Source organism: Salmo salar, chromosome ssa09 (genome assembly GCF_905237065.1).
Source record: "Salmo salar chromosome ssa09, Ssal_v3.1, whole genome shotgun sequence".
Lineage (NCBI taxonomy): Eukaryota > Metazoa > Chordata > Actinopteri > Salmoniformes > Salmonidae > Salmo > Salmo salar.
This window is the reverse complement of record NC_059450.1, coordinates 121,939,422-121,964,266: the sequence shown is the minus strand read 5'-3', so window position 1 is coordinate 121,964,266 and position 24,845 is coordinate 121,939,422. Positions and strand designations below refer to the sequence as shown.

General features: G+C 45.6%; 1 protein-coding gene and 1 pseudogene across 3 annotated transcripts in view; one reads left to right on the top strand and one right to left on the bottom strand.

Annotated features, from left to right (window-relative positions):
* The first annotated feature begins 685 nt into the window (after positions 1–685).
* On the top strand, positions 686–9,576 carry LOC106612522 (sodium/glucose cotransporter 2-like; annotated as a pseudogene).
* A 479-nt stretch (positions 9,577–10,055) lies between these two features.
* The window catches only part of LOC106612622 (F-box only protein 46), a 29,597-nt gene continuing 14,807 nt past the window's right edge, over positions 10,056–24,845 (bottom strand). For all 3 annotated transcript variants that reach the window (XM_014213959.2, XM_014213958.2, XM_014213957.2), the window contains one exon: positions 10,056–13,493. In XM_014213959.2, the coding sequence (XP_014069434.2) occupies positions 11,338–13,377 (2,040 nt within the window). In that variant the 5' untranslated portion in view covers positions 13,378–13,493 and the 3' untranslated portion in view covers positions 10,056–11,337. The remainder of the gene's footprint in view (positions 13,494–24,845) is intronic.

Below are 24,845 nucleotides of genomic sequence, written 5' to 3'. Positions count from 1 at the left end.
TGTTTTATAATTTTCCTCTGGGCTACGACAACAGGTCCATGTGTCCGTTTGTCCTTCTGTCATTTTGTGTATGTTACTTAAAGAGAAGAAATCATTAACCAGATTTACATTAGAATGGACGGTCTTGTCACTCATGCACACATCTGGGGAATTACACATTTCCAGCAGGGTCTTTGTAGTGGTGGGGGTGAAGCCATTGGTCAGAGACTGACAGGACAGCGGATGTGGTCTTTGTTCGTGCTTTAGGCATATTTTGGGTCACGGTAAACCAAATGTAACATTCATTTAATGAAGTTACCGATATAATTTGCACATGGAAGAGAAAATCAAGTTTGTTTGCCATGTTACGATAGGTTTAACTGATGGAGTTTATTTTACTGGAACTGAACCGTGTGTGTACTGTAAGTGAACATTGAATAGGCTAGGAGTTAATTATTACTGTCATTAATAAACCTCTGAATCAGCCTCTTTTCTGGCGACCAAAAGGTCTTACTGACAAACCACTCTGACCATTCTCTCCTCCTTCACCTGGCCTTTCTCTCATGCCTTATCGTCCGTTAGAATGTGAGCCCTCTAGTTAATAGACACGAGTATTATCATTATCCTTTGCTCCAAGTCTTGGACTGATATCCCTTGGTTTGACATTATTACGGCCGTTGACGCCTTTCTTCCTTTTTGTTGAGAAATGGAGAATCCCTCGTCTGAAACCACACCGGAGAAGGGGACCATTAAATAATCTAGCGGATATCTTGGTCATCATCGGCTACTTCATTCTGGTCGTTGGAGTGGGCGTCTGGGTTAGTAGTACACCTATCTGTATATCAGTCTACAGGTCTGTGGCCTACATAAACTCAGCAAAAAAAAGAAACGTCCCTTTTTCAGAACCCTGTCTTTGAAAGATAATTTGTAAAAATCCAAATAACTTCACAGATCTTCATTGTAAAGGGTTTAAACACTGTTTCCCATGCTTGTTCAATGAACCATAAACAATTAATGAACATGCACCTGTGGAACGGTCGTTAAGACACTAACAGCTTACAGATGGTAGGCAATTAAGGTCACAGTTCGGAAAACTTAGGACACTAAAGAGGCCTTTCTACTGACTCCGAAAAACACCAAAAGAAAGATGCCCAGGGTCCATGCTCATCTGCGTGAACGTGCCTTAGGCATGCTGCAAGGAGGCATGAGGACTGCAGATGTGGCCAGGGAAATAAATTGCCATGTCCGTACTGTGAGATCCCTAAGACAGCGCTACAGGGAGACAGGACGGACAGCTGATCTTCCTCGCAGTGGCAGACCACGTGTAGCAACACCTGCACAGGATCGGTACATCCAAACATCACACCTGCGGGACAGGTACAGGATGGCAACAACAACTGCCCGAGTTACACCAGGAATGCACAATCCCTCCATCAGTGCTCAGATTGTCCACAATAGGCTGAGAGAGGCTGGACTGAGGGCTTGTAGGTCTGTTGTAAGGCAGATCCTCACCAGACATCACCGGCAACAATGTCGCCTATGGGCACAAACTCACCATTGCCGGACCAGACAGGACTGGCAAAAAGTGCTCTTCACTGACGAATCGCGGTTTTGTCTCACCAGGGATGATGGTCGGATTCGCGTTTATCGTCGAAGAAATGAGCGTTACACTGAGGCCTGTACTCTGGAGCGGGATCGATTTGGAGGTGGAGGGTCCGTCATGGTCTGGGGCGGTGTCAGGGGCGAAAATCTGATATCAACTTTGGAGGGGACAATTACATGACATTTTCTCAAGAGCAATTCCTGAGGGGGACACCAAAAGTAGTGCTGTAACACATAGCCTACATTGTAATATGGTAAATGTATATTGAGGAACCAAAGAAATAAGGTGTTTGCCGTACTCCTAACTACCGGTACCCAAAACTACACAACTAATCACAACAGCAATACCATTGCCTTTAACAAATCTTAGTTCAGTCACCAGTTTAAGTTGAGAGTGGGGGTATCCATGGCATTTTCCAATTATGTTCCTATTTTACAAGTAAAAAAATTGAGAACCTTTCATAATGTTGCCAAACAAAGACTCAACAAACTTACCTGAGACTCCCTGTCTCTGCCAGTCTGTCCCTGCATATCTGTACCCAACTCTGCTGTCTGTGTGCCATCTGTTGCCTGCTCTGCCTAATGACATCATTGTGAAACATTTCCATTAGAATTTAATTTCTTTCTTATGAACATTTTATAAACTAGTCTTTGAGATATTAGGCTACTAGGGTTCTTACTTTGCGTTTTGGTGTACTGAAAAATACTCTGTCTGTCTTTTATTTTTCTGCCATTTTTCTACCTGGCTGGCTGGCTACACACACACACAGTGTGTAGGTTATTTACAGTAGGAGATGGGCTTCTATCTTATCTTTTATCATTCTATTTGGGCTTCGATCTAAAAGGTAGCTAGCAAATGTGAAACGGATTAAAATGACAAGAGTTGACAGCTGTATGAGTTCACCATTTAAACAACATATGCTGCAACCTTTTGTAATTTTAATAGTTTGTTTCATATTGGCTGGCTTCCAACAATAGCTGAATTTGCAAAGCTAGCGAGCACCAATTCCGTTTCAGTGGTATTTACTATAATCTTTGCTACCCGGGTTAAATAAAGGTGAAATAAAATAAATAAATAAATAAACGTTCCCTTGCGACAATTTAGCTTTTGCAACGAGACCATTAAATATATTTAAGACAACGGTAGAAGAGAGTGTAGTTCTGTTCAGTTTGGACTTCAGTTTATCGCTAACCTTATCACAGGGACTTTGAAGCACTAACTTACATCATCTGCATGCTGATCTTGGAATAAATTGACGATAGCAAAGATTCCATCTTTGACGAGGCCACATAAATGGAATAGGTACTAGCTAGCTTAATAGTTCATATTTGCGCGCTAGCTCGGCTAGTGTGTGTGCGCGATTGACTGGATTAACCTCACGTCAGTTACGTTCATTGAGTGCCTTTCAGACAGTGGATACGACCCCTCTGTTACCTTGCCAACTAAGGAACTGGCAGTGGATCAAACCATTGTGAGGCAAAGGGTGGGGGGGTCGCAATCTTTTGAAACTTAAAAACACGCTATTAAGTGTCTATAATCAGCACAATTGCTTTCATTGCGTATTATTAATATTATTTAAATTACATAGTTATGTTTCAGTGATATATTGGGGGGGACAAATCATATTTTTCCCAGGATGGGGGGGTCGTGTGTCCCCCGTCCCCCCCAGGATTTCCGCCCCTGGGCGGTGTGTCACAGCATCATCGGACTGGGCTTGTTGTCATTGCAGGCAATCTCAACGCTGTGCGTTACAGGGAAGACATCCTCCTCCCTCATGTGGTACCCTTCCTGCAGGCTCATCCTGACATGACCCTCCAGCATGATAATGCCACCAGCCATACTGCTCGTTCTGTGCGTGATTTCCTGCAAGACAGGAATGTCAGTGTTCTGGAATGGCCAGCGAAGAGCCCGGATCTCAATCCCATTGAGCACGTCTGGGACTTGTTGGATCGGAGAGTGAGGGCTAGGGCCATTCCCCCCAGAAATGTTCGGGAACTTGCAGGTGCCTTGGTGGACGAGTGGGGTAACATCTCACAGCAAGAACTGGCAACTCTGATGCAGTCCATGAGGAGGAGATGCACTGCAGTACTTAATACAGCTGGTGGCCACACCAGATACTGACTGTTACTTTTGATTTTGACCTCTCTTTTGTTCAGGGACACATTATTCCATTTCTGTTAGACACATGTTTGTGGAACTTGTTCAGTTTATGTCTCTTTCTAATCTTATGTTCATACAAATATTTACACATGTTAAGTTTGCTGAAAATAAACGCAGTTGACAGTGAGAGGACGTTTCTTTTTTTGCTGAGTTTAGTTTTGAATCTACATAGTTTTAAATTCTACTTGATTCTCTCCATGTGTAATTTATCATAATGATGTCTTATGTCAAACTGGGTATTTGTATAGCTCCATTTATTGACATGTACAATACAGTAGAGTAGGCATACGTCATGAGGTAAATCACTGCTTAGGGATTACATCCAGGGAATGTCCTGTCTTCCAGTCTATGTTTCAGACCAACCGTGGCACTGTGGGAGGGTACTTTCTGGCAGGACGGACCATGACATGGTGGCCAGTGAGTTCAACTTTGTCTTTAACCTCTTTGCCAACTCGTGTATTTGAACCTTTATTAACCTGTATTTTAGGTAACCCTTTGGTACTCTGCTTCCACTAGTTTTTGCAGTCACCTTTCCTGCCTTGCCCAGTCCCATTGTATACATTACAGCCTGTATGTGAGTTAAAGGACAATACCGCTCCAAAATAATTTTTTGATATTTGTTTCATTAGTCCCAAAATGTTTTGCATGTCAGCAGACAAGTTTTCAAGAGCTAGGATTTTCAAGAAGCAATGTGTCACACGCCACATCATCACGACGATGTGTTTTTCCTTTAACAGTTCTCCCCCGTCTCTCTCTCTCTCTCTCTAGGTTGGAGCATCACTGTTTGCCAGTAATATTGGTAGTGGTCACTTTGTGGGCCTTGCTGGTGTCGGAGCAGCCAGTGGAATTGCTGTGGGGGGATTTGCGTGGAATGTAAGTATAATTTTACGCCTAAAAAGATGTTATGACATGTTATTACAGGGTTTCGAGTACACGACACAGTGACAATACTTTCTAATATGTGCTGATCAGGAAATTGAGATTATTCTGACATTGGAGCCCTCTCTCTACCCAGGCCTTGTTTATTGTGCTCCTATTGGGCTGGCTGTTTGTCCCCGTCTACCTCACAGCGGGGGTAAGTTACACAAGACCATTTTATGCAAGCTAACATGGCATACTGGAGAGATTTGTGTCCATTTGTAATTTCTGCATTTCTTGTTACTTAGGTAATTACAATGCCTCAGTACCTGAAGAAGAGGTTTGGGGGAACCAGGATCAGTTTGTACCTCAACGTCATTTCTCTGTTCCTCTACATCTTCACCAAGATCTCTGTGAGTGTAGGACAGGGCTCCAAAACCCTGTTCCTGGAGAGCTACCGTTGTGTAGGTTTTCGCTACAACCTTAATCTAGCGCACCTGATTCTAATTATTAGCTGGTTGATGGGTTAGTTACAACTGGAGTTACAGCGAAAACCCACAGGAGGGGGGGGGCTCTCCAGGAACAGGGTTGGAGAGCCCTGGTCTGGGACAACACTATGTGGCACTGTTTGTAACATGCTATAAACGTCCCTCACAGTCCTTTATCATGATATTTTCTTCAATATTGCTAGTATCTGTGGTATCACTAAGTCTCCTGAGTTCTGTACGTTTGATTGAGGTATGAAAGGCAATGTGATATAAACATACCCGTTGGACCAGTCTGACTGTCTCCTCATCTCGCTCTCTCCGGGTGGACATGTTCTCTGGGGCTGTGTTCATACAGCAGGCTCTAGGCTGGAACATCTATGTGGCTGTGATAGCCCTCCTCTCCATCACAGCTCTGTACACAGTCACAGGTCTGTTTGATCAAATTATCCCCAAACGCTTTCATTACTTGTTGTAGAAAAGGCAGTCCACGATTAAAGAGAGGTCATGTTTGGAAAAGATTAACCATAGGAAAAAAACAGGGCCTTAAGCATTTTGTCTGTTACCCTCGACCCACAAGCACAGCTGATTCTACTTGTCAACTTATCATCAAACCCTTGGCAAGTTGAATCAGGTGTTTTCGTCCAGGGCTACAACAAAAATGTGTGCTGTTGGGTGTACTGGAGGACTGGAGTTTGGAAACACTGTCCTAGATAAGGAGTTCCCCAAACTCGGTCCTGGGCTAACTCGGTCCTGGGCTATCAACTGGGTTATTGTTGCCTAGTCACCTTACCTCTATGCATATCTACCTCAGTCACTCCAGTATCCTTGCACATGTAAATATGGTATTGGAACTGACTTTAAAAAATATTTCCTGTACATAGTATGCTTGCTTACTTACTTTGTGTATTTAATATTTCTTATTCTTATTTCTTGTGTGCTTTTTTCTATTACTACATTGTTAATGATTATTGCATTGTTGGGTTTTGAGTTTGCAAGAAAGGCATTTCACTGTATGTGACATTATAACTTGAAATGTGTTCATCTGTAATGATGTGTTTTGCTCACTAGGGGGCCTAGCTGCTCTGATGTACATAGACACCGTCCATACATTCATCATCATCGCTGGCGCCTTCAGCCTCACAGGTTTCTGTAAGTTTAGAGTCCTGTGTCCAGAGTGCCACACATTCCATCTGGTTGACTCCACTTGTTTCTCAACGCATGACGGAGTAAAAAGAAATGGAGATGTTTCTTTATCGGTGCTTAAATGTCCTTTTATCTACTGTACTTTTTGTTTATGCATACATGTGTATAGATAATGTAATGTACAATAACTGATACCAATGATGTATAGATGATGTTATGTATTATAGTTATGTATTATAGATAGTGTACCTCCAAATGAAATACTGTACCATGCTTTGACTATGACTGCATTTAGTGTCTGAACTCTATTTGAGTGGTCCACAATGTGACTTTTTAAATGTGTATTTTGTATTGTCAACTATTCTATCATTGTGGAGTGACACTTTAATAAATATTTTTAACTCATGACTCAACTGGTCATGATGAATTAGTTGCTGTGTCTAGTGGATCTGTTAGTGCAGCACTCACTCACTCACTCACTCACTCACTCACTCACTCACTCACTCACTCACTCACTCACTCACTCACTCACTCACTCACTCACTCACTCACTCACTCACTCACTCACTCCCTTCATCCAACCTGCCTCCCTCCACCACCACCTTTTGTAAACCACTTCCTTGATCCAGCCTCACTGTAGATCCACTATACAGTGCCTTGCAAAAGTATTCATCCCATTTTTACTATTTTGTTGCATTACAACCTGTAATTTAAATGGATTTTTATTTGGATTTCATGTAATGGACATAGACAAAATAGTCCAAATTGGTGAAGTAAATTGAAAACAATAACTTCTCATAAAATGAAAGAAAAAACGGAAAAGTGGGGTCTGCACATGTACAGTTGAAGTCGGAAGTTTACATACACTTAGGTTGGAGTCATTAAAACATGTTTTTCAACCACTCCACAAATTTCTTGTTAACAAACTATAGTTTTGGAAAGTCGGTTAGGACATCTACTTTGTGCATGACACAAGTAATGGCCAGAAAAAAGTCATTGCTTAAGGAAAAGAAATAAGCAAACACGTTTGGTGTTCGCCAAAAGGCATGTGGGAGACTCCCCAAACATATGGAAGAAGATACTATGGTCAGATGAGACAAAAATTGATATTTTTGGCCATCAAGGAAAACGCTATGTCTGGCGCAAGCCCAACACCTCTCATCACCCCAAGACTATCATCCCCACAATGAATCATGGTAGTGGCAGCATCAGGCTGTGGGGATGTTTTTCATCAGCAGGGACTGGGAAACTGGTCAGAATTGAAGGAATGATGGCTGGTGCTAAATACAGGGAAATTCTTGAGGGAAACCTGTTTCAGTCTTCCAGAGATTTGAGACTGGGACGGAGGTTCATAATTCCAGCAGGACAATGACCAAAGGCATACTGCTAATGCAACACTCGAGTATATGGGGAAACATTTAAATATCTTGGAATGGCCTACTTAAAGCCCAGACCTCAATCCAGTTGAGAATCTGTGGTATGACTTTAAGATTGCTGTACACCAGCAGAACCCATCCAACTTGAAGGAGCTGGAACAGTTTTGCCTTGAAGAATGGCCAAAAATCCCAGTGGCTAGATGTGCCAAGCTTATAGAGACATACCCCAAGAGACTTGCAACTGTAATTGCTGCAAAAGGTGGCTCTACAAAGTATTGACTTTGTGGGGTGAATAGGTACGCACGCTCAAGCTTTCCGTTTTTTTGTCTTATTTCTTTTTTGATTCACAAAAAATATTTTGCATCTTCAAAGTGGTAGGCATGTTGTGTAAATCAAATGATACAAACCCCCAAAAATCTATTTTCATTCCAGGTTGTAAGGCAACAAAATAGGAAAAATGCCAAGGGGGGTACCAGTCCCTGGAGCCCCAGCTCTACATCTCCCCCCAGTACTTCGCCCCCCCGAAGACGACGCCTCCGTGACCGGGGACCTGCCTTGGCCGGGTGTCCTCTTTGGCATCGCCATCGTGGGCGGCTGTTATCAGTGCACCGACCAGGTAAATAAGCTCATAGGAACACAGTAGATCGAATTCATATGTGCGTTTATTTCACATTGCATTTACTGTAGATGGCCCATTCAAAACGGTGATTAGATTTGAGTTGGCACATTGCTGACTGAATCTAATTTGAATGTGTTACATAATGTTGATGTCTGCTCTGCTCATTCTGTTGCTATGGTGAGAGATACTTAAATTAGATGGATGTGAAACAACATGGATCAGATGGAAAGATTGAATCGTTGGTTGAGTTGATCTGGGATCTTCCCCCATGTCTGTGTGTATAGGTGATCGTGCAGCGCTGCCTGGCAGCCCACAGTCTGACCCATGTGAAGGCGGGCTGCATCATGTGTGGATACCTGAAACTGCTCCCCATGTTCCTTATGGTGTTCCCTGGAATAATCAGCTGCATGCTCTTCCCAGGTGAGTTCCCAACATATGCCATCATAGGATTGAGAGTTGAGTGGAGAGTTTGATCTTTTAGGTTCATTAACAGGGAAGCAAGCACACAGCAACAAAAAAAACGAAATTAAAAACAGTTTGTCAAACTTTTGATGCCTTTATCTTTTACCCTGAAGATGTGTGTGTGTGGTGTTCCCTCTCTTTTCCTCCTGTCATTATGGGCTCCATGGTTACAGAGCCTGTCTTCTCTCTGTTGACATGAGGTGGGTTGTGTGGTGCCAGAAGTGTGTGGGAAGGAGGTGGGCTGCTCCAACATCGCCTACCCCAAACTGGTGGTCTCTGTGATGCCCAATGGTGAGAAGTCTTTCTCCTCTGCTGAACTAGTTGCTCAGATCTGGGTGACACTTTTACTGTATAATTGTTATTTTTTACACAATTTACTGCGTGCAGTCGTGTGTTGATGGCTACCAAGGTTTTTAGCTCTCCCATCATCTTCCCTTAATCTTCCTCCCCCTCAGGTCTGAGGGGCCTGATGCTGGTGGTCATGCTGGCGGCCCTGATGAGCTCCTGGCTTCCATCTTCAACAGCACCCTGTTCACCATGGACATCTGGACCCGCTTCAGACCGCAGACCAGAGAGAGCGAGCTCATGGTCGTTGGCAGGTCTGGGGCTTTTTTCACTTGGTTTACATAGGGAAAAACTTGATTTATGTAGAAAAGTTCAGCTCTCCCAGACCATTTGCTGGAGTAGGTCAATATAACCAATGTTCCAATAAAATGTCTGCCTCTCACTAAGTCTCGCTTACTAAGTCTTGCTGATGAACCCAAAATCTGTTGTCTCATTGGCTGGTTCTGTGGCATCAGTGAGGAGCCCTTCTGGAAGCATGTTGTTGATGCCAATGCCCTGGTTATGATGGCCGTGGGAGTCTTCTTGTGGGGTTACTATGCATGAGGGGGCTTGTAAAAACAGCAATGTGACCATTGATAATCATTTTCACTAGATTCTGAATTAAACCAGTGTATGTCTCATACCTTTTGTTAGTGTACACATTATGTACAAACAACTATTCATGAAAAATAGTCCTTTGTAGGACTTTTCCTTGTCCCTTTCTTGTAATATTATCATTATAAAAATGCAATTCAAGTTATGAAATTGGGTATGATAACCAATAATCCACACTCCTTTGCTAAACCTGAACATTAGCATACACTTCTCCCCTCTAGTGGCCATATGATGCCATTGCATATCAAGTGTCACTGTCCTCCACTTGACACAAATTGATGCAAGACAATTTCAAATCTATAAATAAGCTAAATTCTATCAATATTATCAATAGATTTTTCAATTAGAAGTTGCTACAGTGTAGGCCTATCAAAATACAAACAGGTTACCAACAAGTCATCATGCAGAAAGAAACGTCAGGGGTCTTATTCCAGTTTTAATCATTTCTGTTTATTTGAGAAGCACATATTCCCATTAGCATTGTACATCTGAAACCTACAGTGGTCTCCCAATACCCGGTCAGGGGGGGGTCAAGTGAACAAAGTTCTCTATACTGTATTTGTCAAGATTTTGCAGATTTAGGGAGTGTGAGTGGGACCAGTGGGATTAAGGCTGGAAGCTGGTGTAAATGTTTCTTTTCACCCGCATTGACGCAAAGACTGCCCTCTGCCGACTAGCAAGGAGTTGGGACTGGGGGTTAGTGGGGAGGGAGGGGCAAAAAAATAGAGGCAGGAGGGAGAACATAGTCCTCAAAAAAACAGCAAACATTCGCTCCCACACCAAAAAACTAAAACATCAAGCAGTCAAAACCATTGTACAAAGTGACACCAGACCTTTGCAAATTGACAATTTGCCTTCTCTTGCCCCCACACTGTTAAAAGTCTCAATCATTAAAGGCCCAGTGCAGTCAAAAACATGATTTCCTGTGTTTTATATACATTTTCGCACTGAGGTTGGAATTATACTGTGCAATTGTGAAAATGCGAGTTAAAGCCCTTTTAGTGTAAGAGCTGTTTGAAAACACCACCTGAAATTTCAGCCTGTTTTGGTGGGATGGATTTTTGGCCTACCTGGTGACATCACTAGTTAATAGACCAATAAGAAAGAGTTAAACCTCTGCCAACAACAGACAGCTAGCTCTCAGTTTTCCCCTCCCCAATCAGACCCAGACAGTCCAAGCAAAAATTCTTGCTTAAGAAAATGCTCTTTGCCAAGATGCTATTTTTTCTTTTTGACCATTTTAATTGAACACAATCACAGGAAGGTACTTAACTGTTACCCAGAAATGATTTGATATTGAGATAAAAACAGCTGCATTGGACCTTTAAAAACTTTCACAGACTCCCTCTGTGAGCCAGCCAGTCCTCAGTGGCTGGGCCTCTGGTCAGTAAGGTTGGGGTCAGCTCCAGTACTGACAGCATGGCTAGGACGTGACTGTCAGTTGACCAATAGGCAGAAACGTTGAGCATCAGGCCTCATGCAGCACACAGAGCACCATACCATCAACATGGGCCCACTCATCAGGTGTCCAGTTTTCACATGTACTAACAACCGAGTAGGGAGCTAGTCGACTGCTAAGAACAAGGTGATGGCGAGCAGAGAGAGCGCTGACAACACAGGAGAGGACCCCAACCCTGGTCTGTAGCGTGCCACCAGGTGCAGTGGGTCTAGAGGGAGTAAGAGGGGTACTGGGACCCAGGAAGGGCCCCTTTACCTCCCGTCCTCCCTCTTAGCGCGGGTCTGCACCAGCTCGCAAGGCTGCAGTACCCAGTTGTTGTCATGCAGCCCCACGCAGCAGCCTGGTGTGTCCTTGTCCGTGCGCCGGCAGCACATCCAATAGGAGCGTCCATAAGGCAGGTCGTGGTGGTAAGGTTTGGGGTGCCAGCGGCAGAGAGACACGTCGCCCCGTTCGTACTGCCGCTTGCACTGCTTGCAGGGGTCGTCGCGGTACAGCGGGTCCTGGTTCCAGCGCGAGTCGGTGGCGGGCACACCGTACGTCTCAATCAGAACCTTGAAGTCGTAGCAGGTGCACTTGAGGGCGGCCAGCGAGCGGGTGGGCAGGTAGCTGAAGATGTTGACCATGATGTGGTCGGGCAGTAGCAGCATGTACTGACGAGGCTCCAGCAGCCGCTGGATCTGGAAGCGGATCTCCAGGAAGTCGTGAGAGACGTGGCGGTAGAGACGGCACAGGGAGGGGTCCGAGCAGTCCTCCACACCGGCCAGGGGGGATTCCGGCCGGTCAGCAGCATCCCCAGCAGGATTGTTGTTATTGGCGCAGTCCAGAGAGCACATTCCACTGCTGCTGCCGGTGCCACTGTCCTCGTCAGACCCTCTCTGGGGCTGCAGGAAGAACAGCTGGCCTGGAGGGGGGTCCTCTGAGCCGTCGGCAGGGCTGACCCCACTGGGCATGGCGAAACACACCGTCTCCTCTTGCACATTCTCTGTGCTGTCCTTGCCATAGAACACACACTGGTCCACAGCACCCGTGACCACCACCTCCACGTGGAAGCCAGTCACCCTCTCCCGGGCCACAGGCTTCTTCTCCCCAGAGCCGAGCTCCTGGCTGGGGTCCGGGCTGCTGGAGGCTGGCCGGTCCGTATGGCCCTCCCCATGGGGGTCAGCTTTTGGAGAGCCGGCCAGCAGGAGGCTGGGGTCACGTGACGAGGGGCTGACCAGCTGGTAGAGATCACAGGTGATCTTCTCGTTGGCCCGGGCCCTCGCCTGCCCCCCTCCTCCTCCCCCACAGCTCATGAACATGCAGCGGGGCCGGCCTGCGGGCTCCGACTGCGAGCGGGGATCCAGGCTGGACACCCGGAAGGCTATCCTCACTTCGCCTCGGCCGTGGGTGGGCCCAGCGCTGCCAGAGTCCCCGCTCCGCTCCCTCTCCCTGGGAGAGTCCAGGCCCGACGCGGGCCTCAGTGTGTTCTCCAGGAGTTGATGTTGGGACTCAAAGTGGGCTACGACCTGAGCCACACGCCGGGACTCCTGCTGCTCCTCCTCCTCCAGGGCACCATGCGAGGGGTCAGGGCTCTCTGACAGGAACACCATGGGGCTGGGGTCAGAGACTGTGCCCCGCAGGAGTGTGTGCTCGGGGTCTTCTGGGGCAGCCTGTCCCTGGGCCACCATGCCCTGCAGGGCCATGGCTGTACGCTGCTCCACCAGGGCCACCATCTCCGCCACGGACAACAGGTCAGTCTCACTCACACCGGGGACGTCCTCTAGGGTGGAGGGCTCTGGGGGCGGGGGGGCGGGAATAACGTTGGCCTGGGCCCGGGCAGGGGGGTCATAGGAGGAGCAGCGGCGCCTGCGCTTGGCCTTAGTGCAGTCCGTGGCCCAGTTCCCTTTCACCTTTATGGCGCTGGGTCGAGGCAGGCCCACCCCACTGAACTGGTGGGCCACGAAGAAGGCAATCTTCTCCTTGGTGTTGCCCGGCTTGATGACGTACCAGGTGTCCAGCAGCACCCTCCCATCCTCCATCTGAGTGGCGCCGGGAGGGGTGGAGGGGGCCTGCGGTGCCGAGGCCGGGTCGGCATCTGGGGGAGTGTTCTCGGAGCCTGCATCCTCCTCCTCCTCCTGGCCGTCCACGCCTCCCCCAGCCTCCAGCGACGTGCGCCCCGCAGTGTCAGCCTTGCAGAGGGAGGGGGCTGCCCCACTGCCCCCCGTACCCGTGCTTCGGGGCTTGTTCTGGGAGTAGGTGCCAAAGGGGCGTGGGCACCACAGTCGGATGTGGGAGAAGGTGTCTCGGTCCATCACGGGCCGGAGGGAAGCATATCGGCGGCGTCTAGGCTGGGCATCTGCTGTGCACCACACCACTCATTCTCTCTGTGCGAGCCAGCAGGCACCGTCACAGGAAGAGGGCATACAATCTGTAGGGAGAGAGAGAGGAGTTAGAGAGCAGTATCACAACATTCACCATCATAGGTCATCTAGCCGGGGGAGAGTAACATGAGTAATGTCATTTCATCAAATTTTATTACACATCTAAAAATCTACTTTGAGGGCCCATTTCTTCCCATGCATTCTACATGTTGCATTAGTACTAAGTACCTAAGTCACCTAGTCTAATTCTGTGACATGCTAATACAGAAGCAACCTCTATGGAAGGGTGTGAGACACTCATTGGATCAAATTTCACTCCTAACCATTCATTACAGCAAGACAGCTTCTAGCCTCTTGGTGGTCCAGAAACCAAGTCGCAGTGCACAAGGAAGTCAGGATGACTCGTGCTTTCAGACAGCCTCAACAGCTAAACTCAATTAGTCAATTATCTCACCTTGAAGGCTTTCAATCTAATTAAAGGCTTCCATTTCGGGGCCTTGTGTCTGGGGCAGATGAAGGGAGGAATAAAACAGCAAATGGATTCCCATCCTGACACTTCAAAAGAGGACCTGCCTAATAGGAGGTGAGGAAGAACAAGGAAAGCATATGCCTAGTGTATTTTTAGAAGGGGAGAGTAGTGGAATTGATATTGCCTGCCAGGCAGAGTAAAGGACCTTGGCTGTGGCCTGCAGGAAAACCGTTTACCCGGGGTGCCCGTGCCATTTCATGTTACCCTGCCAAAAATGTGACACTGGGTGCTTAAGAGGAACAAGTGGTGCGAAACTGTTTCAACAAGACCTTTAGACCTCTATGTTGATAAATGTGTCTTTTTCTTATTATGTATATTGTATGTGTTTGATGTATTTATGCAGCGCTCATCTGTAAAAGAGACCCTAGTCTCAGGACTTCCCTGTCCCCTAAAAAAAAAAATAATCTCACACACACACACACACACACACACACAGTATATAAAAATTTATGAAACATCTCATTAAAAAAAACTGAACAAGCCATCTCTTTCCATCTCGTGATTACAAACAAGTTCAGACAGACACCACTAGTGTTACACTATTGTTTGGCCCCTGAGGTGACCCTTACCAGCCAAACGTAGGCTAGATATAGGCCTATCTATACTTGTCGCCAGTTGAAAGCATGAGAAGGCGTACCTTCGGCTGAAGAGGAATGTCTACACTAAGTAGTCTGCTGCTCGGGCGGTGTGTGCGCTCGTCAGAGGACAGAACTACTCTTGGGTTGGTTAAGGGCTTTATAAGTCACACAGCTCCAGCTAAGAGCCTGCAGATTACATCCTGTATGAAGTACATTCCAGGGCCACCACCCCACTCTGTTTTTATCCCCCACATAAAAAGATTGGTTGGCGTAACAGGGACAGTGAGTGTCAGTCTGCTTGTCCATCTTTGTAACAAACACTGGCACTTCCTGAAGCAGGCAGTGAGTGGCAGCCAGTGAGTGAATCATTTAGCTCCAGTCAGATTCCCTCTCTATTGACCAGTATCTACCATTTAGAGCCACCAACATTGCTTCAGAAGATGGAGAGATGGACAGCAGTCACCCAGAAGCTGGAGTCAGTGGCTATAATCAATCCTGTAGTCATCGCTGTCATTAAATAGGCTATCCCACAATATCCCCTGCAATTTATTTAGGAAGTAAGGCGGCTGATGAACAGGTGGTAGTAAAATGCTACAATGGTAATAAAACGGCATGCAGTATGCGGTTCTATTCTACACGTGTCTCCATACCAGCTGAAACAATGCTGAACTCTGCAGGGAGACACCATCTAATACAAGCAGTATGTTTAAAGACATCTATACTGGCTTAATAACAGGTAATACAGGTAATGAGTAATAGCCTGAATGATGACAGAGTCCACAAAATGAGGACATGAGACTAGTAGACCCTTTATCGTATTATAGTGATATCCATGCACCAAAACACGACCGAGACTTTGCCGAAAATCTGTATTCCCCGACAGCTGATAAAAACTGCATTATCATTGCACAGGTTTTCCCCCCTCATTTGAAACAATTCCTGCAAATCAAGGCTGGTTTTAAGCTTTTTTTGCCTAATCCTCCAAATCCTGTCCATGCCAAGCAGCAGTACAGAAATAGCTGAGTGCCGTGCCAGCGGCTCGTCTCTCACTGGCTCCCCAAGTTGTCCGACCGACCGCTGAACTACACACACAAATACAGGAGGATTCACTCCTCCATCATGTAGTCAAACAATTAGTCCAGTTTTCTACTGGAGCATATTCAGCAGGCTCCACATCATAACAGAATGCTCCAGGTTTAACAGGGAATGTATAGAAACAAAACGGTTGTCACATGCCACAGAATACATTTCAATTCCACAACTTGCGTTTCTATCTGCGCCCACTAAAATACCACCGTTAGAATAGTCTCAGGCATTGAAGGAATGTTTAGCACGACATCATTCCTATTTTATCACAGAGAAAATATAATATTGAGAAGAAACAGTTTAGGCATACTAAGCAGGAAAGGACCTTTCAGGGAAAAACACTTGTTCAACAAAAATCCTAATTCCAGGCTTTCCTCATAATTCAGACAGGCCCCTCGTTCGCCTCGAGCGATATCCTCCCTCTCCTTTCAGAGGCTTTGAGAATGGTGGACTATGCAGAGAGGTGATAAATTACTCCAGCCACTGGCCCTCGCCTTGGCTGCGCCTGCAGGGACAATACAGCAGCAGCCCGGGCCAAGGTGAGGCTGATGATGCTCGTCTACAAGAATAATGGACTCCACCCATCCCCGATAAAATGAACTCAGAGTGCCTTTGTCATGAGAGGGTTAGGCAGAGAAGCTGGCTATAGAAGTGTTTGGTCTGTCAGCTGTGCTTCTCTGGCAGTGAATAGCACTGTGCTGAACTGCAATGGATATCGATGCACTCCTTTTAAACTATAGCTCTACATCAGGTTGTTTCTTTCCACCAATTGGCTTCAACCAAGAGAGAGTTCATCACCAACCCGCGACACTCAAATAGTGTTGGTTGTAAGGGCCAGGACAGTGGTCGCCAAAATGGTGAATTGTAGTTTCTGTAAACATTTAATACAAACCCTATCAATACAAAACTGATACACAGGCTATTCTGAGAGGATTTTAGGCTGACCCAAGCAGGCGCGTCAATGGATGATCCCTGGAATTTAACTATTGAATATAGACCTACATGTGAAGATGAATCATGAAGATGCCTAAAGCTCATTTCAATGCCCCATTGCTCCACTATTCCCATACTTCTAATTGTAGTACCAAAGATAAAAATGTATAGGCCTAGATCTCAGTTGAACAACACATGTGCTTTTCCTGTAGTTTGATTACTTCTTTCGTCTTTGAGAAAAGAGCATTTCAATGTAAAAATGACCCTTGAGCTCCACCAAGTTCATAGGATGATAAATATGGTGTCTAATGAAAGCTACAGGAGGCGTCTATATTTAAGAAATCAAGGCATATATACACAGTTGAACTATTTTCTATCCTAAATATTAGGACTAAGCAAAGGCTTCGATCTCTATTCAAACAGATGGAAAAGGGGCCTTAGAAAACATTTACCAGAAAAAGTCTTAGAGGCATCAGTAACACATCAAAACACAATCATGTTGATGTGAAGACCCCTGCCAGCTAATATCAACATACACACACACTGCCCTGTGCCTTAATTCTGTAAAAAAATAAAAAAAACACATACCTAAGATATTTTCCAATTTCTCTCCTCATGAGGGAGGATCATGAAAGTTCACAAAAGTAACAAGTAAAGGTAGACCTACATATTAACAATTTTACTAATATCTACTTGGTTATGAATTATTAAGTGATTAAAAACACAATTATTTTACAAATTACTGCAATTGAATTGGCAACAATGGGAAATCATAGTCACAAACCACTGTTGGGTCACCCGCTACAGTCCTTCCTTCCACAACGGTTTTCTTTCTCTTTCTACCATTTGGTGGTCAAAGCAAGTGTGACTACAGCCTGGACAAGCCCTCTCCCTCTAGTTAATGTCACCCCTCCCGGCTACCTACTGACACCTACCCATGAGCCCCCGCTCTTTCCATTTACTGTAATGAGCTTCCTTACTCACTGAGCACCAACCGACACCGGACGTCCATGGACATTGGAAAAGTATTTGAAATTTGGTCAGTCCCCCCTGGCCTTGATTTCAACGTCTAAAGATGTTGATTTTTGGTCCAGTCCAGACTAGCCTTGATTTGACCCAAAACAGACATCAGACATTGGTTCAGATTTGGTAAAAATGTTTTTATTAAAGTATAGTTCAGTACAGTAGAATAGATAGAGTTCCGTACAGTACACAGTAAAGCACACGAGTTGAGTACACAAATTTACTGTACTCTACAGAAGTACACTTGCGCTTTCCATGACAGACTGGACCAGGTGAAAGCTATGATCCCTTATTGATGTCACTTGTTAAATCCACTTCAAATCAGTGTAGATGAAGGGGGAAGAGGCAGGTTAAAGAAGGATTTTTAAGTCTTGAGACATGGTTTGTGTATGTGAGCCATTCAGAGGGTGAATGGGCAAGACAAAAATATTGAAGTGCCTTTGAACGGGGCATGGAAGTAGGTGCCAGGCGCACCGGTTGGTGTCAAGAATTGCAACGCTGCTGGGTTTTCCACGCTCAACAGTTTCTCGTGTGTATCAGAAATGGTCTACCACCCAAAGGACATCCAGCCAACTTGACACGACTGTGGGAAACATTGGCGAAACATCCCTTCAAAATGCTTTTGACACCTTGTAGAGTCCATGACCTGACAAATTGAAGCTGTTCTGAGGGAAAAAGGGGAAACAGACATCTATGACTGAGTCGGTCCGGTCCAAACAAATTTGGTCTTGAGTGCTTGAGGTGTCACTACAGACACCCTGCTTCGATTCCAGGCTGTATCACAACCGGCCGTGATTGGGAGTCCCATAGGGTGGCGCACAATTTCCCCAGCGCCATCCGGGTTTGGCTGGTGTAGGCCATCATTGTAAATAACAATTTGCTCTTAACTGACTTGTCTAGTTAAATAAAAGGTTACATTTATTTATAAAATAATCTTTAAAAAAAATAGCCAGTGTGTAGAATAATACCAAAATATGCAGAGGTCTATTGTGCATATCTCTACATTTGTGTGCCTATTTAAGATACAACACTTTAATAGCAGCAGTCAGACGTCCGTTGTCCTCGTCTTGTCCCGTGTGTGTGTGATATATATATCTCAAAAAAATTAAGGGAACACTTAAACAACACAATGTAACTCCAAGTCAATCACACTTCTGTGAAATCAAACTGTCCACTTAGGAAGCAACACTGATTGACAATAAATGTCACATGCTGTTGTGCAAATGGAATAGACAACAGGTGGAAATTATAGGCAATTAGCAAGACACCCCCAATAAAGGAGTGGTTCTGCAGGTGGTGACCACAGACCACTTCTCAGTTCCTATGCTTCTGATGTTTTGGTCACCTTTGAATGCTGGCGGTGCTTTCACTCTAGTGGTAGCATGAGACGGAGTCTACAACACACACAAGTGGCTCAGGTAGTGCAGCTCATCCAGGATGGCACATCAATGCGAGCTGTGGCAAGAAGGTTTGCTGTGTCTGTCAACGTAGTGTCCAGAGCATGGAGGCGCTACAGACAGGCCAGTACATCAGGAGACATGGAGGAGGCCGTAGGAGGGCAACAACCCAGCAGCAGGACCGCTACCTCCGCCTTTGTGCAAGGAGGAGCAGGAGAAGCACTGCCAGAGCCCTGCAAAATGACCTCCAGGAGGCCACAAATGTGCATGTGTCTGCTCAAACGGTCAGAAACAGACTCCATGAGGGTGGTATGAGGGCCCGACGTCCACAGGTGGGGGTTGTGCTTACAGCCCAACACCGTGCAGGACGTTTGGCATTTGCCAGAGAACACCAAGATTGGCAAATTCGCCACTGGCGCCCTGTGCTCATCACAGATGAAAGCAGGTTCACACTGAGCACGTGACAGAGTCTGGAGACGCCGTGGAGAACGTTCTGCTGCCCGCAACATCCTCCAGCATGACCGGTTTGGCGGTGGGTCAGTCATGGTGTGGGGTGGCATTTCTTTGGGGGGCCGCACAGCCCTCCATGTGCTCGCCAGAGGTAGCCTGACTGCCATTAGGTACCGAGATGAGATCCTCAGACCCCTTGTGAGACCATATGCTGGTGCGGTTGGCCCTGGGTTCCTCCTAATGCAAGACAATGCTAGACCTCATGTGGCTGGAGTGTGTCAGCAGTTCCTGCAAGAGGAAGGCATTGATGCTATGGACTGGCCCGCCCGTTCCCCAGACCTGAATCCAATTAAGCACATCTGGGACATCATGTCTCGCTCCATCCACCAACGCCACACCACAGACTGTCCAGGAGTTGGCGGATGCTTTAGTCCAGGTCTGGGAGGAGATCCCTCAGGAGACCATCCGCCACCTCATCAGGAGCATGCCCAGGCATTGTAGGGAGGTCATACAGGCACGTGGAGGCCACACACACTACTGAGCCTCATTTTGACTTGTTTTAAGGACATTACATCAAAGTTGGATCAGCCTGTAGTGTGGTTTTCCACTTTAATTTTGAGAGTGACTCCAAATCCAGACCTCCATGGGTTGATAAATTGGATTTCCATTGATTATTTGTGTGTGATTTTGTTGTCAGCACATTCAACTATGTAAAGAAAAAAGTATTTAATAAGATTATTTATTTCATTCAGATCTAGGATGTGTTGTTTAAGTGTTCCCTTTATTTTTTTGAGCAATATATATATATATATACATACATACATATATTAACACACACACACACACACACACACACACACACACACACACAATCTTTTCTTCGCATATCTTTTTATATATTTTTTTCTAAAAACTCAACTTCAAAACACTCTCCTGAAACCCGCATCACCAATTGTTTAAAAAAAAATCTTATTCACCTCAAATCTCAAATCCACAACAGAAGCTAGCCAGAAGTTAGCCAGTTCACACAGTTGGCGGTCATCAGCTATCCTTTAGCTCGAAAAGCTATCGCCAGTTTTGTACAACCTGATTCAGACCAGAGCATACCGGACCTATTTTCTCTCCATATCCCCGGATTTCTACCGCAAGCTCTGGACATTTACACCTGGATCCTGCAGCTAGCTAGCTGCTATCCGAGTGACTATTGGCTAACGTCGGTCCCGGAGCAAACATCAATTATTCCAGAGCTAGCCAGCTGAAGAGTTCCATCAGCCACTCCTGGGCTACAATCACCTATCTGGACCCGTTTTACTGCCGATGCGGAGCCCCACCGGGCCTTCACGACTGGACTACCGACGTGATCTGCCAGAGGGAGTTATCCAACTGGCCCCTCCGTCGCGACGTAACCTGAACGTAACCTGAAATCTACCGACGGAAACGCACGAGGTGGCTAAAAACAGACCATCTTCTGCCAGCTTGCTACCCATGGCCCAGCTAGCTGTCTGAATCACCGTGACCCCAACCAACCTCACTATTCAATGGACCCTTATGATCACTCGGCTAAGCATGCCTCTCCTTAATGTCAATATGCCTTGTCCATTGCTGTTCTGGTTAGTGTTATTGGCTTATTTCACTGTAGAGCCTCTAGCCCTACTCATTATACCTTACCCAACCTTTCAATTCCACCACCCACACATGCGATGACATCACCTGGTTTCAATGATGTTTCAAGAGACAATCTCTCTCATCACTCAATGCCTAGGTTTACCTCCACTGTATTCACATCCTACCATACCTTTGTCTGTACATTATACCTTGAAGCTATTTCATCGCCCCCAGAAACCTGCTCCTTTTACTCTCTGTTCCGGACGTCCTAGACGACCAATTCTCATAGCTTTTAGCTGTACCCTTATCCTACTCCTCCTCTGGCAATGTAGATGTGAATCCAGGCCCTACAGTGCCTAGCTCCACTCCTATTCCCCAGGCGCTCTCTTTTGATGACTTCTGTAACCGTAATATCCTTGGTTTCATGCATGTTAACATTAGAACCCTCCTCCCTAAGTTTGTTTTATTCACTGCTTTAGCACACTGCCAACACGGATGTCCTAGCTGTGTCTGAATCCCAGCTTAGGAAGACCAAAAACTCAAATCTCCATCCCTAACTAAAACATTTTCAGACAAGATAGAACGGCCAAAGGGGGCGGTGTTGCAATTTACTGCAGAGATAGAACTCCGCAGGCTGTCCTACTATCCAGGTCTGTACCCAAACAATTTGAACTTCTACTTTTAAAAATCCATCTCTCTAAAAACAAGTCTCTCACCGTTGCCACCTGCTATAGACCACCCTCTGCCCCCAGCTGTGCTCTGGACACCATATGTGAACTGATTGCCCCCCCATCTGTCTTCAGAGCTCGTGCTGCTAGGTGACCTGAACTGGGACATGCTTAACACCGCAGCCATCCTACAATCTAAGCTTAATGCCCTCAATCTCACACAAATTATCAAAGATGCTACCAGGTACCACCCCAAAGCCGTAAACACGGGCACCCTCATAGATATCATCCTAACCAACATGCCCTCTAAATACACCTCTGCTGTTTTCAACCAAGATCTCAGCGATCACTGCCTCATTGCCTGCATCCGTAATGGGTCAGCGGTCAAACGACCTCCACTCATCACTGTGAAACGCTCCCTGAAACACTTCAGCGAGCAGGCCTTTCTAAACGACCTGGCCTGGGTATCCTTGAAGGATATTGATCTCATCCCGTCAGTAGAGGATGCCTGTTTTTTGTTTTTTTAAATGCCTTCCTCACCATCTTAAATAAGAACCAGGAACAGATAGAGCCCTTGGTTCTCTCCAGACATGACTGCCCTTAACCTCTTACATCTAGATGTTCCGCTCCAATATCCAATGATAGGGCGTGGCGCAAATTACAAACTCCTCAAAAATCCCAAAACTTCAATTTTTCAAACATATGACTATTTTACACCATTTTAAAGACAAGACTCTCCTTTATCTAACCACATTGTCCGATTTCAAAAAGGCTTTACAACGAAAGCAAAACATTAGATTATGTCAGGAGAGTACCCAGCCAGAAATAATCACACACCCATTTTTCAAGCTAGCATATGTCACAAAAACCAAAACCACAGCTAAATGCAGCACTAACCTTTGATGATCTTCATCAGATGACACTCCTAGGACTCGATGTTATACAATACATGCATGTTTTGTTCAATCAAGTTCATATTTATATCAAAAACCAGCTTTTTACATTAGCATGTGACGTTCAGAACTAGCATACCCCCCGCAAACCTCCGGTGAATTTACTAAATTACTCACGATAAACGTTCACAAAAAACATAAATTATTTTAAGAATTATAGATACAGAACTCCTTTATGCAATCGCTATGTCCGATTTTAAAATAGCTTTTCGGTGATAGCACATTTTGCAATATTCTGAGTAGATAGCCCGGCCATCATGGCTAGCTATTTTGACACCCACCAAGTTTGGCACTCACCAAACTCAGATTTACTATGAGAAAAATTGGATTACCTTTGCTGTTCTTCGTCAGAATGCACTCCCAGGACTTCTAGTTTACACCCAATGTTGTTTTGGTTCCAAATAATCCATAGTTATATCCAAATAGCGGCGTTTTGTTCTTGCGTTCAAGACACTATCCAAAGGGTGACGCGCCGGCACATATCGTGACAAAAAATGTCAAAATATTCCATTACCGTACTTCGAAGCATGTCAAACGCTGTTTAAAATAAATGTATGCGATTTTTCTCGTAAAATAGCGATAATATTCCGACCGGGAGACGTCGTTTTCGTTCAAAGACTGAAAATGTAAAATGGACTCTTCACGTGCATGCGCGCACCCGTTTCATTGTTCTCAGATCGACCACTATCCAAACGCGCTACTGTTTTTCAGCCAGGGACTGCAGAGTCATCATTCCCCGTTCTGGCGCCTTCTGAGAGCCTATGGGAGTCTTAGAAAATGTCACGTTACAGCAGAGATCCTCTGTTTTCGATAAAGAGGCTATAGAAGGCCAAGAAATGGTCAGAGAGGGCACTTCCTGTTTAGAATCTTCTCAGGTTTTGGCCTGCCATATGATTTCTGTTATACTCACAGAGACCATTCAAACAGTTTTAGAAACTTTAGGGTGTTTTCTATCCAAATCAAACAATTGTATGCATATTCTAGTTTCTGGGCAGGAGTAATAACCAGATTAAATCGGGTACGTTTTTTATCCGGCCGTGAAAATACTGCCCCCTATCCTAAACAGGTTAACCAACACATAAACATCATGTGGCGTTCTGCATTAGCATCAAACAGCCCCCGTGATATGCAACTTTTCAGGGAAGTTAGAAACCAATATACACAGGCAGTTAGAAAAGCCAAGGCTAGCTTTTTCAAGCAGAAATTTGCTTCCTGCAACACAAACTCAAAAAAGTTCTGGGACACTGTAAAGTCCATGGAGAATAAGAGAACATCCTCCCAGCTGCCCACTGCACTGCACTCTGTCACTACCAATAAATCCACTATAATTGAGGATTTCAATAAGCATTATTCTACGGCTGGCCATGCTTTCCACCTGGCTACCCCTACCCCGGTCAACAGCACTGCACCCCCCACAGCAACTCGCCCAAGCCTTCCCCATTTCTCCTTCTCCCAAATACAGTCAGCTGATGTTCTGAAAGAGCTGCAAAATCTGGACCCCTACAAATCAGCCGGGCTAGACAATCTGGACCCTTTCTTTCTAAAATGATCTGCCGAAATTGTTGCAACCCCTATTACTAGCCTGTTCAACCGCTCATGTCGTCTGAGATTCCCAAAGATTGTAAAGCAGCTGCGGTCATCTCCTTCTTCAAAGGGGGGGGGGCACTCTTGACCCAAACTGCTGCAGACCTATATCTATCCTACCCTGCCTTTCTAAGGTCTTCGAAAGCAAAGTCAACAAACAGATTACCGACCATTTCGAATCCCACCGCACCTTCTCCGCTATGCAATCTGGTTTCAGAGCTGGTCATGAGTGCACCTCATCCACGCTCAAGGTCCTAAACGATATCTTAACTGCCATCGATAAGAAACAATACTGTGCAGCATAATTCATTGACCTGGCTGAGGCTTTTGACTCTGTCAATCACCACATCGGCAGACTCAATAGTCTTGGTTTCTCAAATGATTGCCTCGCCTGGTTCACCAACTACTTCTCTGATAGAGTTCAGTGTGTCAAATCGGAGGGCCTGTTGTCCGGGCCTCTGGCAGTCTCTATGGCGGTGCCACAGGGTTCAATTCCTGGGCCGACTCGCTTCTCTGTATACATCAATGATGTCGCTCTTGCTGCTGGTGAGTCTCTGATCCACCTCTACGCAGACAACACCATTCTGTATACT